At 39.8% G+C, this 12,824-nt stretch overlaps 1 protein-coding gene across 3 annotated transcripts in view; it reads right to left on the reverse strand.

The window, feature by feature from the left end:
• Positions 1-12,824, reverse strand: part of DNAJC1 (DnaJ heat shock protein family (Hsp40) member C1) — a 187,953-nt gene that overhangs the window by 13,040 nt on the left and 162,089 nt on the right. For all 3 annotated transcript variants that reach the window (XR_013345047.1, XM_077809450.1, XM_077809451.1), the window contains exon 9: positions 10,029-10,148. Coding sequence is in view for 2 of the 3 variants with exons in the window: in XM_077809450.1 (XP_077665576.1) it covers positions 10,029-10,148 (120 nt within the window). In the remaining variant the exon portion in view is untranslated. The remainder of the gene's footprint in view (positions 1-10,028; positions 10,149-12,824) is intronic.

Below are 12,824 nucleotides of genomic sequence, written 5' to 3' on the forward strand. Positions count from 1 at the left end.
CAGAGGGAATGTGCAGGCAGCATTCATGGGGGTCACCAACTGGCAAGACCTGGGGGAAGGGGTTGCAGGGCTTAAAGCTTGGGATCTTGGGCACACTAGGTGCCCCAAACAGTGAGGCATCAAGGGGGAAATCCCCAAACCCCAAAACTGACTTACACTAATTAACAACGAACTTAAAAAAACCCCCAAGCTCCTATTTACAAGGAAAATCAAAAAGGAGTTCAAGTGGGAATGCCAACAGAAGCTGATGAAGGGTTCCATCTCAGACCACGAGTTGGAGAAAGGAACTGGAGAGGTGGCAGGTCTGTGCTGCTTCTTATGAGCATGAGGTGGTGTAGGATGCAGATGCAAACCAATGGATGCTGCAGTTGAAAAATCTTCCAATCTCAAGTGCATGAGCACTCCACAGTGAATACCCATAGGGACCAGCACTCAAAGAAGAATAAAGGGTTAAGGTACATACCCATACAACCATAATTCTACCTCCCTGGAGGTGGAATTCAGCAACAGCAGCAGATTCGCGTGGCTATAATGTAGCCATGATGGTGCACAGAATGGACTTTCATCTTGAACAGTCCCTGGCAAGGAGTGGCGGGTTAGCCACTGGGCCAACAGGGCCTGTGCCCAGGGGCCCTGGCCAATTTGGGGGTTCTCGGAAAAATGGGTGCCCTCACACCCCAACCTGCCAGCCCAGCGCTCCTGCCAGGGAGCATGGTCAGGGCACCAGGGCTTGCGGCACTCCTGCTGAGGAAATGGGGTCGGGAAGCAGGGTCTTGCCCTGCTCCGCCTGGTGCTCCTGCCCCGGTGTGGGGGAAGCCCCCGCATCCTGACCCTGTTCTCCGGCAGGAGCGCCGGGTGAGCAGAGCAGGGCAAGCCCCCACACCCTGACCCCATTTCCCCAGCAGGAGGGCAAGGAGAACTGCAGGTGGAAGGAGTGGGAAGGGGCCCCCACTTGCTCTGGCCCAAGGCCCCCAAAACCCCCAATTTGCTTCTGCTTGAAAGTTTTCTTCCTTCTTTAAGACTCAGTATGCAAGGATTTAAGATTTTTAAAATCACTCAGAATTGCATCTTTCAACTTCATTAGTGGCTAGACTCATGCTCCGCTTCCTTCAACCTCAGCTCTATAAACCTTCTATAAAAGCTTAGCTTCTTCTGCATGTCGGGCATGATCCCACCAGTGCAGTCTTATTCTCAGCTGGTGCAAGATTGCAAGTTGTCGGGACTGTCTATGATGGTATCACGATCATAAGGGTAAAGGAATTTGTAAGAGGGGTTGAAGGGGTTGTAAAATGTAGTATATGTGGTATTCCTTCTGTGGAGTAGGCTACATGTATGAATGTAGGGCAGGTGTAGGTACCTCCTGTTCAGTACAGGGCAAAGGAAGAGAGAAAGAAACAATCTTGGGGGATTGTTATATCTTATGTTACACAATACTGATCTTAACTGACAATTTAATAGATTTCTGACTTTTGCTTTTCTCTACAGTGTGTAACATACAACATTTTCAAATATAATTCATGCAGATGCTGCTATACTGAATTTACTACTAGACTTGGTCAATTTAGTGTTTTAAGGACAACATACCCTCAGTCTTGCAAGGGCCAGTAAGTATATATTACAATTGTTGTCTAAACCTAATTTTGATTAGCCATTACAGACCAGACAAACTCTTCTAATAGTGGTTTTGTGGTTTAGGCAGTGGAGCGGGACTCTGGAGAACTGTGTTCCATTAATGACTCTGCTAAAGGCTACCTGTGTGATTTGGGGCAAGTAATTTAATCTCTCTGCTTCAATTCCCCATCAATAAAATCATAATTCTTTAACTTATAGGGCTTTTGCAAGGATAAATCCATTAACACACGTGAGGCAGTCAGAACCCATGATTTAGAGCATCACAGTATTAAAATAGCAGTGATAACAGTGATTGTGCTTTTAAAATGTACATATTATATGCAGTGAAATATAAAACACAAAGAAAAATCAGCACTTTCAAAAATAGGTTTTCTAGTGGCAAAAACCCCAAACAAAACCAATACACTTTTATTTATGGATCATTCCATGTCTAGATGTTCTTCCCAATAATAAACTAATGAATTTAGTACAAACCTAGTTTGTATATTTTGAAAAATAAGCAACTCCTTTTACAATAAAGCATACAAGTATAAAATTAGTATGCACCCAGGAGCTCAGCCCGAATAGCTCAAAGCTCGTTAATTATTTCATCATCTTTCCTTTGACATATGGGGAAGCTTACAGAACTGCAGAACTCTTACCTCATAGTGTCAGGCAACATGCTAATTAGTAAAGTCTGCTTAAATCTATCCACCTGTCCGTTGTTTTGCTGCCTACCACGGCCTTTTTCCATGCTGGCAGCAAATCCCCTATCTGTCTGCTATCGCAACCTGAATGCAAGAGATTAGTGACCACAGAGTCAAGCAAGAATCAGTTTACATCCTCTCAGGCAAGAGAATGATATTACTTCACAAGTATGAAATCTGAGATCTCTTTGCCTTTAATTTAGAAAACCTGCAGTTAATAATCACATTAAAGTATGTTTTGCATGCCAGACAGTTTTTATTTCCTCTGTTATTTTTACAATTTGAATGCCCTTTGTGGTTACCAGAATAATTTGCTGAAAGGCATAAATTAACATTTTAAACTTTTTATGTGTACCAAGGTAGATCTTGTGTGGCCATGAACTTTATATTTTTATAATGTCATATACCAATCCCTTTTCTGTGCCTTTAAATTTAACAATGCTAGTCGTATCATTTGTAATAAATCTTCATTTGACAAACAATGTTAATTTGATAAGAATATCACACTTGAAATCTCCTTTCCTAATTTAGGATCTATTATTAGTTTTCCACACTGTTTAAACACTTCAGATGTACAATTTTGCCTTTTGTTTAAGGGCAATTGTTTCCTTAAGAACTAAAAGACAGAAATGAGACCTAAGCCTGAAGCTACAAATTCAGCAAGGAAAATGGGTCAAAGACCAGATGTGCTGAGGCCGACAGAGAGCACTTGTACAGGTAAGCAGGTCAGCAGGCAGGAACTGCAATTAGAATAAACTGAACCCAGTTTCCCTTTCAGAATCAAAACACTTGATGAAAACAAATCTAATTAATACCATAAGCCAATTGCAGAGAAAATGATTTTTAAAGTTGTATTATCTTTTCAGTTACAAATACAGTCTTAGTTCATGATACCAATCAGTTTGAGAGCTCCATTTTGGATGGAATTAAGATGATTTACAAGTCCTACATGAAACTACTAGATTTCAGAGTAGCAGCCATGTTAGTCTGTATCCGCAAAAAGAAAAGGAGTATTTGTGGCACCTTAGAGACTAACCAATTTGAGCATAAGCTTTCGTGAGCTACAGCTAACGTCATCGGATGCATTTTTCGATAATTTAAATAATACAGTTTTAGATAATTAGACACATGGATACATTGGCCTTACCTGGCTTGTTTTGGAGTTTTTGAAACACTGGTTGATTAAGGACAATTTTCTTGAGTGATCTTAGAATTACTATAGTAGTACAAAAACTCCATGTACATCAAAAGACCAAAGTTATAGCAGCAACTAGTAAGGCCATATAGTTATGGGTCTGTCTATTATATTATAAATCCCTATTTGCAAGGAGTTGTGGATAAATTATATTAAGTTAGACCAGATGCTTATCCAAATTGGTCATAGCTGATTCTGGTAATTTTTAATAGCAGGAGAAAAAGCAACTGTGAAGATATTATTGTGTGTAGACTTCTTGAATTTAAGAACAACCAAACTACTAAGGCTTACAAAATAACTACTAATCGTCATCAGTGACTACACGACTTCTAATTTCATACTTGTGTCTGTCAATTCAGGGAGATTCTTTTCATTTTTTTGCATCAATTTAATTAACAGATTGTTAACTGAATCAAGATAAGAAATTGAGTATGCTCCCAACAAATAAGGAATTTGTTTCTATATTTGTCAGTATCTATAAACCTTCCTCCATCCACCCCAAGCCTTTTTTGGGGGGAGAGCAGAGTTGTCCCCAACCTCTCACTGGCTTCCCCTCATTGTCACGTATTCTTTGCTCTCAACTATGCTTCAGGGTTTGAAGTGTTTGCCTCTTTCAGAAAGCAGTCTTTCCCCCTCGTAACAGGGTAATAGTCTGTAGCAAGATTGTAGAGTCTGCATGGGGACACAGGACTCTTCTGATGAGTCATATGATGTTGTGTGCTTAAACCCTGCATAAAAATATAAACCCTATTAAGTCATAGTGGCAGCTGGATCTTCACTCCCACCAGGATATGCATCTGAGAGGCAGAAGGAAGTAGAGGAAGAAGCAAATGATACCCGGCCAGGAGACCCTAAGAAAAGCCACGTTTGGTAAGAAAGTTTAGGGTATGTCTCTACTAGAAACACAATAGCAGCACAGCTGCAGTGTAGACATTTACTATAGCAAAGGAAGGGCTTCTGCTGCTGCTGCAGTAAATCCACCTCTCCAAGAGCCAGTAGCGAGGTCAATGGAAGAATTCTTCTGTTGACTAAGTGGTATCTACAGCATGGCTTAGGTCAGCTTAATTACACCGCACAGGGCACAAAATATTTCACAGCCCTAAGCAATGTAGTTAAACCAACCTAACTTTGCAACATAGACCTGCACATAGGATATAAAACTCAGTCTGTTATTGTTATCTGAGTCATCAGTAAAGCCAAACCACAGGAAAGGGGATGTTTGAAGTGTGTGTATATTCTGTTTACAGCAGGATGGAAAACCCACCTGCTTACATTCCTGTCCCTTAGAGTGCTGAAGGAGAAAGCTCAGGTTTGAAACTAGGGCTGAAGACACCCACTGTAATAGGGCGCTTGCTGGTTGAGCTCAGCATGCTTTTTATGAAGCCCCAGGCCCTTTAAAAGATAGAATTCTGAGTAATGTAGCTCCCAGGTAGGACTGGGAATCCCTAGATGAAGTACCTGACCAGAGCACATGACCAGGAAGGGTCATGTGATCAGCAGATCAGGTGAAATCTGTGCAGACTGTGAAAGAAGCAGCAGTTCCATACAGTGAAAGAACAGGGTCAGAGAAAGGGGTTCTTCTCAATGGCCAGGTCGAAGGCCTGGAATGAGAGAACTTGAATGGAGCAGAGGCTGCTTGCAAGTCTTTTCAGAGAGGAAGCTATGGAAGGTGCAGCAGCTGTGGTGGTTGGAGCTAAAAAAAAGGCTGTAGAAATGCCCCATGGAAGAATGAAAAATGGTTGTACCAAACTTTAGGGGAAAGCTTAAAGAAATAGGCAATACAAGACATTCCCATGAGCCCAAAGGGAAACCAAGCCTGAGGGAAAGGCTCAGGATGGGAGAGTCTCAGCAAGGACTACTGGAGATATTTTTCTGATGTTTTGTGGAACCAGATCCCAGAACCAGGAGGGGAGGCGTTGTTGAGACTCAAACAGCTATCCTAAGATGAGAAAACTGAGGCATAGCACCACGGGCTGCTAAGAAGGAACTTAACTGCTATTACACCACCTCTTTGACAGCACAGATTTCAAGTGGCTGAACCATTTAGGATTATCCTCCCTTACCCTGATAAGCAGCAAGGTATGAGCTCCCTTCCCCTGAATTCCCTCTAGCCACTGTTTGGCCAAGACACTGAACAGTGATGCCTTCATCTCACTGCAAACTAAGAGTTCACAAGACATATTATGCTTACAATGCTCAGGTATCAAAGATGTTGTGTAGCAGAACCAAGGAAGAGTACACTGCATTTCTGATACTTCTAAGCAGGTTTTTGTTTTTTGTTTGTTTTTTTAATAAAAGCAAACTTTTCAGGCAGTTTTATTCAAAGAAATAAAGGCCAAAAGCCCAATTATTTTTTAAAAAATTAAAAAAAAATTTAAGACTGGCCAAAAGCATATTATATGATATATTGTATCAGGATGAGAATTATTAACTCCCTCCCCCATGCACACACAAACAAAAGCCAACATACAAAAAACAAACACTTGAAACCACAAAAAGACTACGGTTAAAACAACATTAAGGATCTGACATGTTGACAAAAGCCAGAAACACTCTCCTTAAATCACTTCATTCTGCTTAAGAATTGCAGTGGAAATGAGGATCTCAGAACAGTTTGGTATTGCAAATCTCACCACCACAAAGAAATATAAGATGACCTACAGAGTGGGAAGAAAAAAAAATCTGCTGGTGCTCTTTTTTTGCTTCTATTTTATGCATAAGGGTCAGCGCTTTTGGGTTTTCATCTTTAACATTGCAAATTACTATGTTTTTTCTACTGTTTTTGCTAAAGGACCTTTTGTTGATTAAAAAGAGCCAGCAGGATGATGACATCATAAAACACTGAAACTTGAGCAGTTGAAAAGAGGGAAGATTTCTACTTGGATTATTTAAAAAAACACTATTTTTGTTAATACCTACTTAGCCAAGCTCCTGACAAACACTTGGAAGCAATCCTCAAAGATGCAAATACAGTAGTTTACAAGTCCTACAAAGAATTCTCTGCAGAAAGAGAGAAAACAAGACTCCTGATACTTCTAGGCAAAAAGTAAGCAAGAATTATTGTAAAAATCTAAGGCTCTCTGGATATATTATAAAGAAGAAAAAGCCCACAAAACGTTCCCTCTAAGCTACGCGGCCGGGAAGAGGCGCCTTTCCCCCGGCCCCAGCCCCGGTGCTGCCGTGGCAGGGGAAAGGCACCTCGGTCCCAGTCCTGTGCTGCTGCAGAGAGAGAGGACTGGGGGGAGTCCTCTCTCCTCATTGCAGCCCTGGGGCACCCCAAACCCCGCATGCCTGGCCCCACCCCAGAGCCCACACCTCCTGAGCATCCCAATCCTCTGCCCCAGCCCTGAGCCCCATCTCACACCTTGAACCCCTCCCCCCTTCCACACTCCAGACCCCTCACCCCAATCCCCTACCCCAGCTCAGAGCCCCTCATCCCCAGCCTGAACCCCCACTCCCCGCAACCCTCTGCCCCAGCCCTGAGTCCCCATCCCGAATCCCTTGGCCTCACCCCCGCCATACATCACTTCCATATTGATGCACATAAAATTAATTCCGCACATGGATGTAAACAATTAGAGGGAACATTGCACACTATTATTTTTTGCTTTGAAGACCACATGTAAGAGTTCTGGTTCATTCCTTACATGAGAGAAAGCCAGTGACCCTCTGGCCTGGATAATGCTAGACTAGGCTGTAAATAAAGATTCCATCTCACTTTTGACAAGGGATAACCTAATATCTATGTTTATGGTAGTTCCTAACTCCAGTTTCTAACACCAAAGCATCAATGGTGGGAGAGCTAATGTACACAGGGCTCCAGGCAATTGCTGTCCTTTTAAGCACCATTTCATGGAAGCCTGCTCAGTGCAGGTCTATGCAATACAGTGGTAAATATAATCGTGATTGCTGGTGCCTGGTGTACAAAAGCAGAGCTGCACCAGCATTAGCGGGAAGGGTTCAGATTAAAGCCTAGTATAGACAAGGCTTACATAAATTACTTTATTGCTGGGGCTACATATTGGGGTGCCTGTTCACTGACACCCCCTTCCACCCCCCCCCCCCCCAGGTTCTGGCCAGGCTCACTTTGCAGGAACCCTGCCCTTTTAGTCCCCATTTGCAGGCCCCTTTAGAACTACATACAGGCTTTCATGTGCATAACATCTCCTTCTGTCTGGAGCTGGCTTAATAATGAACTCTTAATCCTCAAAGTTCCAAAATAAAGTCCATCACCACACAACAGTCCATACTTAGTTCTGGTGAATTCTCTCACAGCTGGAATTCTTCTGTCCCAGTCTGTTTTCACAGCCCATCCTCTCAGCTCATCCTAGCTGGAACTTCGCTTTCTGGCACAGGCCTCTAGGCCCCCAATTTGTAGGCCCAAACTCCATCTGGGTTTCCCAACAGGAGCCTCCCTAGGCTCCGGCTCTGTCACATCTCCCATGGTCTTGTGGTCTTCCCTGCAGGAGCCCTTCACACACACTACAATTTCCTGCGCTTCCCCCCTTCTCTGCAGCCTCCTGCTGCTCTTTATAGGGCAATCATCCTGATCTCTTCCAGGTGTGACTCATTCTGTAATCATGGGTGGCTAGCTCCAGCAGAAGCCACCATTACATACAGACCACAAGAAATCAATGCTATAGCAGGTATATTTCCAGATCCTGACTCCTCTTGTAAAAAATCTCTTATGATTCCTTTTTCCTTGCCAGCTCAGTGCTTACGGATATATCTTTTGCATCTTTCACCAGATAGCTCAGGGAACAGAGGACACAGTGGTTCAGTTTCTTTCTTTCTCTCTCTCTCTCTCTCTCTCTCTCTCTCTGAGGAGTCTGAGCAGCAGTCTTCTTTCTCTCCCCCAATACTGGGCATGTAGAGGCAACATTTTGGGATCTCATGTGTGAAAGACTCTCTATAAAAACATTTTTTACATACATACACACCACAGAGAGAGAGAAAGAGAGAGAGAAAGAGAGAGAGAAACACTCGACAATAGATGAAGAAGGCTGTAGAATGTAATCTTTCAGGACAGGTTTTTGAATCATGTAATTTGTTAGCGCCCAGAGACTTTAGTGATGGACCCACTAGATATTCAAAGACAGATTCTAAATGTCTTGGTCTTTTTATTCTTTGTCTGTACAGTGCCTACCAGAATGGGGTCCATGACTAGTGCTCCCAGGCACTACAGTAATATAAATAATAATAATAATGACAATGGTCTGTCTCAGGCAGATTTTGTTAATTTTTTTGCAAGTCTGTGTTTAAAGATTTATTTTTCACACGTAGTACACTGTCAAGCTGCTTACAATAAAATATATTGCTTACAACTGCTGAGTAAAATAAAGTGTCTTCTAATGAGGCCCTCCCCGGCCAGTACTATTAAGTGAGAGACACTCCTATCTCTAAATAGGACACAACATATTTCACTATCTTCAGTATACTGTGTTATGAATTGCGTAGTCATATGCACATCAAGATCCCTACAGCTTGCCTGGATACAATATAGGTTAATTTAATTTCTTAATGACATCACAATAGGGATAAACACACCTTTCTGTGTTTGTTTCCAGAGAAAAAGTAAAAACACTTTATAAACTGGCTTGCAGACAACCCATGGTAACCTATAGGAAAATTTATAACTATTTGAGTAAATGAAGGTTTGGTTTTCAAAAAAAAGTATCTTTGCTAGGTTTTTATTACTAAATCCAGAACATCAAGCTCCAAAATGTGAATCAACAGAATTAAACATTTAAATCTTATTCTCTTTAACCCCCGCCGGACTCTTTGGAATAGGATCAACTTAAAGGACTTTTGAATGGTCCTCTGCAGACACTGTAGAGCATGTACAAGTGATCTGTTACTGAAAATGAAAAAAATCTTTTTATAGACCACTCAAGAGCGTTCAGGATAACACTTTAAATCCTTAAGTACAGTTTTTTAGTATATATATGGCACACCACTATAAAATATGTATTTGAATAAGGATATTAATTATTTTACACAATACCATTGTTAACCATATTATAGTCTTGGAAATAGGAACTGCAATAGTATCCATCTCAGACCAACTGTTTTATCATTTTGTAGAAATATTTCAGTTTAATTAATGGAAACCCCTTGTCTAAATGCTATTAGCTGATTCATACTTTTTTTTTTAAACCTGGCTTAAACAGAACTGTAAACTTTAACGAAGTCTCACAAATGTCCTTTTGCAGTTAAAAGGGGTTACTATGAACACTAAAACTGGCATTGTTTTTCTGTTATCAGGTTACAGTAGCTCAGGTCTCTAAGCACCAGAATCCCCCATACAGCTGATCAGTTACAGCTGTTAATTGTGGAGCAAGGGACTGCTGACATCTGCTTCTTACTTAGTTAGTTAATGGTTCACTTCCAGGTCCTAAAAGGATTGCAGCCTCCTTCAAAAGACAATGTTGGTCCCCATCTACGTCTGCCTTCTACACTGCCTGTCTTGTTCTGGTTTGTCACTCTCCATACAAAGCAAATCTGAGTGAACTCACATCTGCCACTGATCGACCCAATTCGTGAGCAATCTTTTCCCATCGACCTGGGGTCCCCCCTGGGAACTTAACCATACTTCTTGTCAGCTGGCTAAGGTCCTCTTCTGTCCATTCAGGTGCCTGCAAAACATTTGTAAAACATTTATTATGCTGGGAAAATGAAAAAAATGGAGTTGGATAAAATACTGAACAAAAACATTACATAAATCAATCAAATAATGGATGTTGTAACAATGTAATTTAATATGGTTTCCAAAGCTTGTTAGTTGAATGCTCTGTTTCTTCCACTCTGTTATAGAGAACAGTACATAAAAACAACCATCAGTGAAGGAACTTGAACCATTAAAATATTTAATATACAAAATGTACATTAGTGCAGTACACACAGTTAACTTAGGTCACTATGAAAAAAAAGCAAAATAAACAATTTTACTACTTAAAGTTTAAACCACAGTCTAAGATATCGACATTTTAGATAATATATAAAATCCTCTTACATATAACTGAATGATATGTAAAGGAAGAGAAATCTTTAAAAAGTCCTCAATTAAAAAAAATACTGAAAATAATCCTAAATGTTATTTAAAAATCTGTATCTTAAAATAGCATGCCCAATTCAGTCCGTTGTTAAAGCACCCATAATGTATTATATTTTAACATTTTGGCACAATACAGGAGTGAAATCTGACAATTTTACGTTCCACTGGGAATTTTTTTTTTTAAAAGCACCTAAACCCTGTGGCTTCTGTGCACTGCACACATGAAGAAAACAGAAAGAAACTGGACATTTTCAAAGAGCAACAAGGCCCAATAACCAAAATATAAAACCATGTTCTACTGTAACAGCATGCTGCAAATTGTACACAATTTCCTCCTTTATGACAAGCGTATAAAACTGAGTAAAAAGTGAAAAACGTTGGTTCCTCAGATATGGTAAAACATTAACTATTAAATCTTTGTATGTTAAATTGCCTCTCCAAGAACACAAGGCTCTGTACCAGCCTTCCACACTAGTAAAAGTAGTGACAATTGAACTAAGCATTTGTAAAAAGAAGTTAACCATTTCTGTTTTTTTTTTTTTTAAAGAATCCTTTATGATAAATACCTTTTCTAATCACCATTTCTGATAATGAACAGACATATATCAAGCAGTTTGCATTACAGAGCCATCAGCACAGAACAACAGTCAGAGGTGAGTGACCCCAGGGACCATCTCCACAGCTACAGCAAAGCTTCTCCCTGACACTAATCCTGCCTGTCATTCTCCCACTGTGCTCTAACCACACTGACATCCGCCTGCCGCACTGCAAGCTTAACGGGCCCTTCCTGACTTTTTACTGTCTCCCCCAATCAATGGTTCAAGCGTGCTCTTTTCACCATGTCCAAATGGCAGCTTCACTCATAATCAAAGTGCGTTGCCCCTGTTAAAGGGCTTCCCGAAAGGCTCTACCATTTGCATTCATTTGCAAAGCAAACTACTTTTATTCACTTTGTTCTGCTATCAAGAATGTTCCCTGAAGCAGATAAATTGGCATAAATACAACCTGCCACTTAAGAGACAGTAAATAATAGCCAATAGTGGGGAGGATTTTATCAATTGTTCTATTTTGTAGCCACGTAATTCTTTGTTCATCAAATGCTAAAAGCCTCAAATATTCATATTTATATAGTTTTTAATACAAGCATGAATTCATTATCTATCATAGTTTAAATGTAACACACACACACACAGTAGTGTGTGTGAGATATAGCACATACATACCCACTTTATTATCTATGTAGTGTATACTAGTGATTTGTGGAGAACATGCTAAATACAAACCAGGTCTCATAATCACACAGTAATCTTACATTTTATTTATTGTACAAAATAAAAGCCTACATGTTCTGAATTAAAACCTCTTTATTTACATTTTCCATAACTTTGGGGTTCAGAGAAGTGAAGTTATTGGGTACCTATAAATATTCTAGTTTTGAAAATATAATTCCAGCAATATTTATTTATTTTTAAAATAAAAGAGGCTAAGTAGAGAATTTTTATGAATAAGTTTTTCATAAGTAGTATAGAACTACACACATTGAATGTAAGCATTAGTAAATGCAATTTGTTTCAGTAACAAATGAAAGTTATGTTTTACATTGATTTCAAATGTAAATGATTGTAGCACAACAGTAGCTGCACAGATGTATCTTAACACAATGCTCAAAGCATATCCAAACAATTTCACACAAAAATCGAATTCATATTTCTGCACTACTAGAAACATTTTAGAGGTAACAAATTGTCTGATACGTTTTAAATTCTTTAAAACAATTTTTTGTCAGATTTGATTCTTGGATGTGCTGCATATTTTAATTCCTGTGTGTAAATGTTACAAAAGTAAACATATTTTCCTTAGCTATCACCATCATATAGGAATTCTAATAAAAACCTACTGTCTACTGATCTTTAAAAAACAATACGGATCTTTAAAAAACAAACAAACAAACCTACTAATTCTATGTGCATCTATGATACCAATATATTGAATGTACTGAATGAAAAAAATATTTCAATAAGATGGTAACATACAATACAATTTTAAAAAATAAAATAAAAATAAGGACATAAAATTGGTAGGTCTGAAATTCTTTGATGGAGCTTTTTAGGAATCCATTATTAACCACAAGTGCTGTAAAGAGCTTTAGTGAATTTGCAATTCCTCAGCAATAGATAATTGTGTCTTCAGATGCAACAGCGCCTACTATGATCCAACTACTACAAGCAGCCAGGAGGGTGGCCATAGTGTGAATGTA

This window comes from Eretmochelys imbricata, chromosome 2, assembly GCF_965152235.1.
Source record: "Eretmochelys imbricata isolate rEreImb1 chromosome 2, rEreImb1.hap1, whole genome shotgun sequence".
In the NCBI taxonomy this organism is placed as follows: domain Eukaryota; kingdom Metazoa; phylum Chordata; order Testudines; family Cheloniidae; genus Eretmochelys; species Eretmochelys imbricata.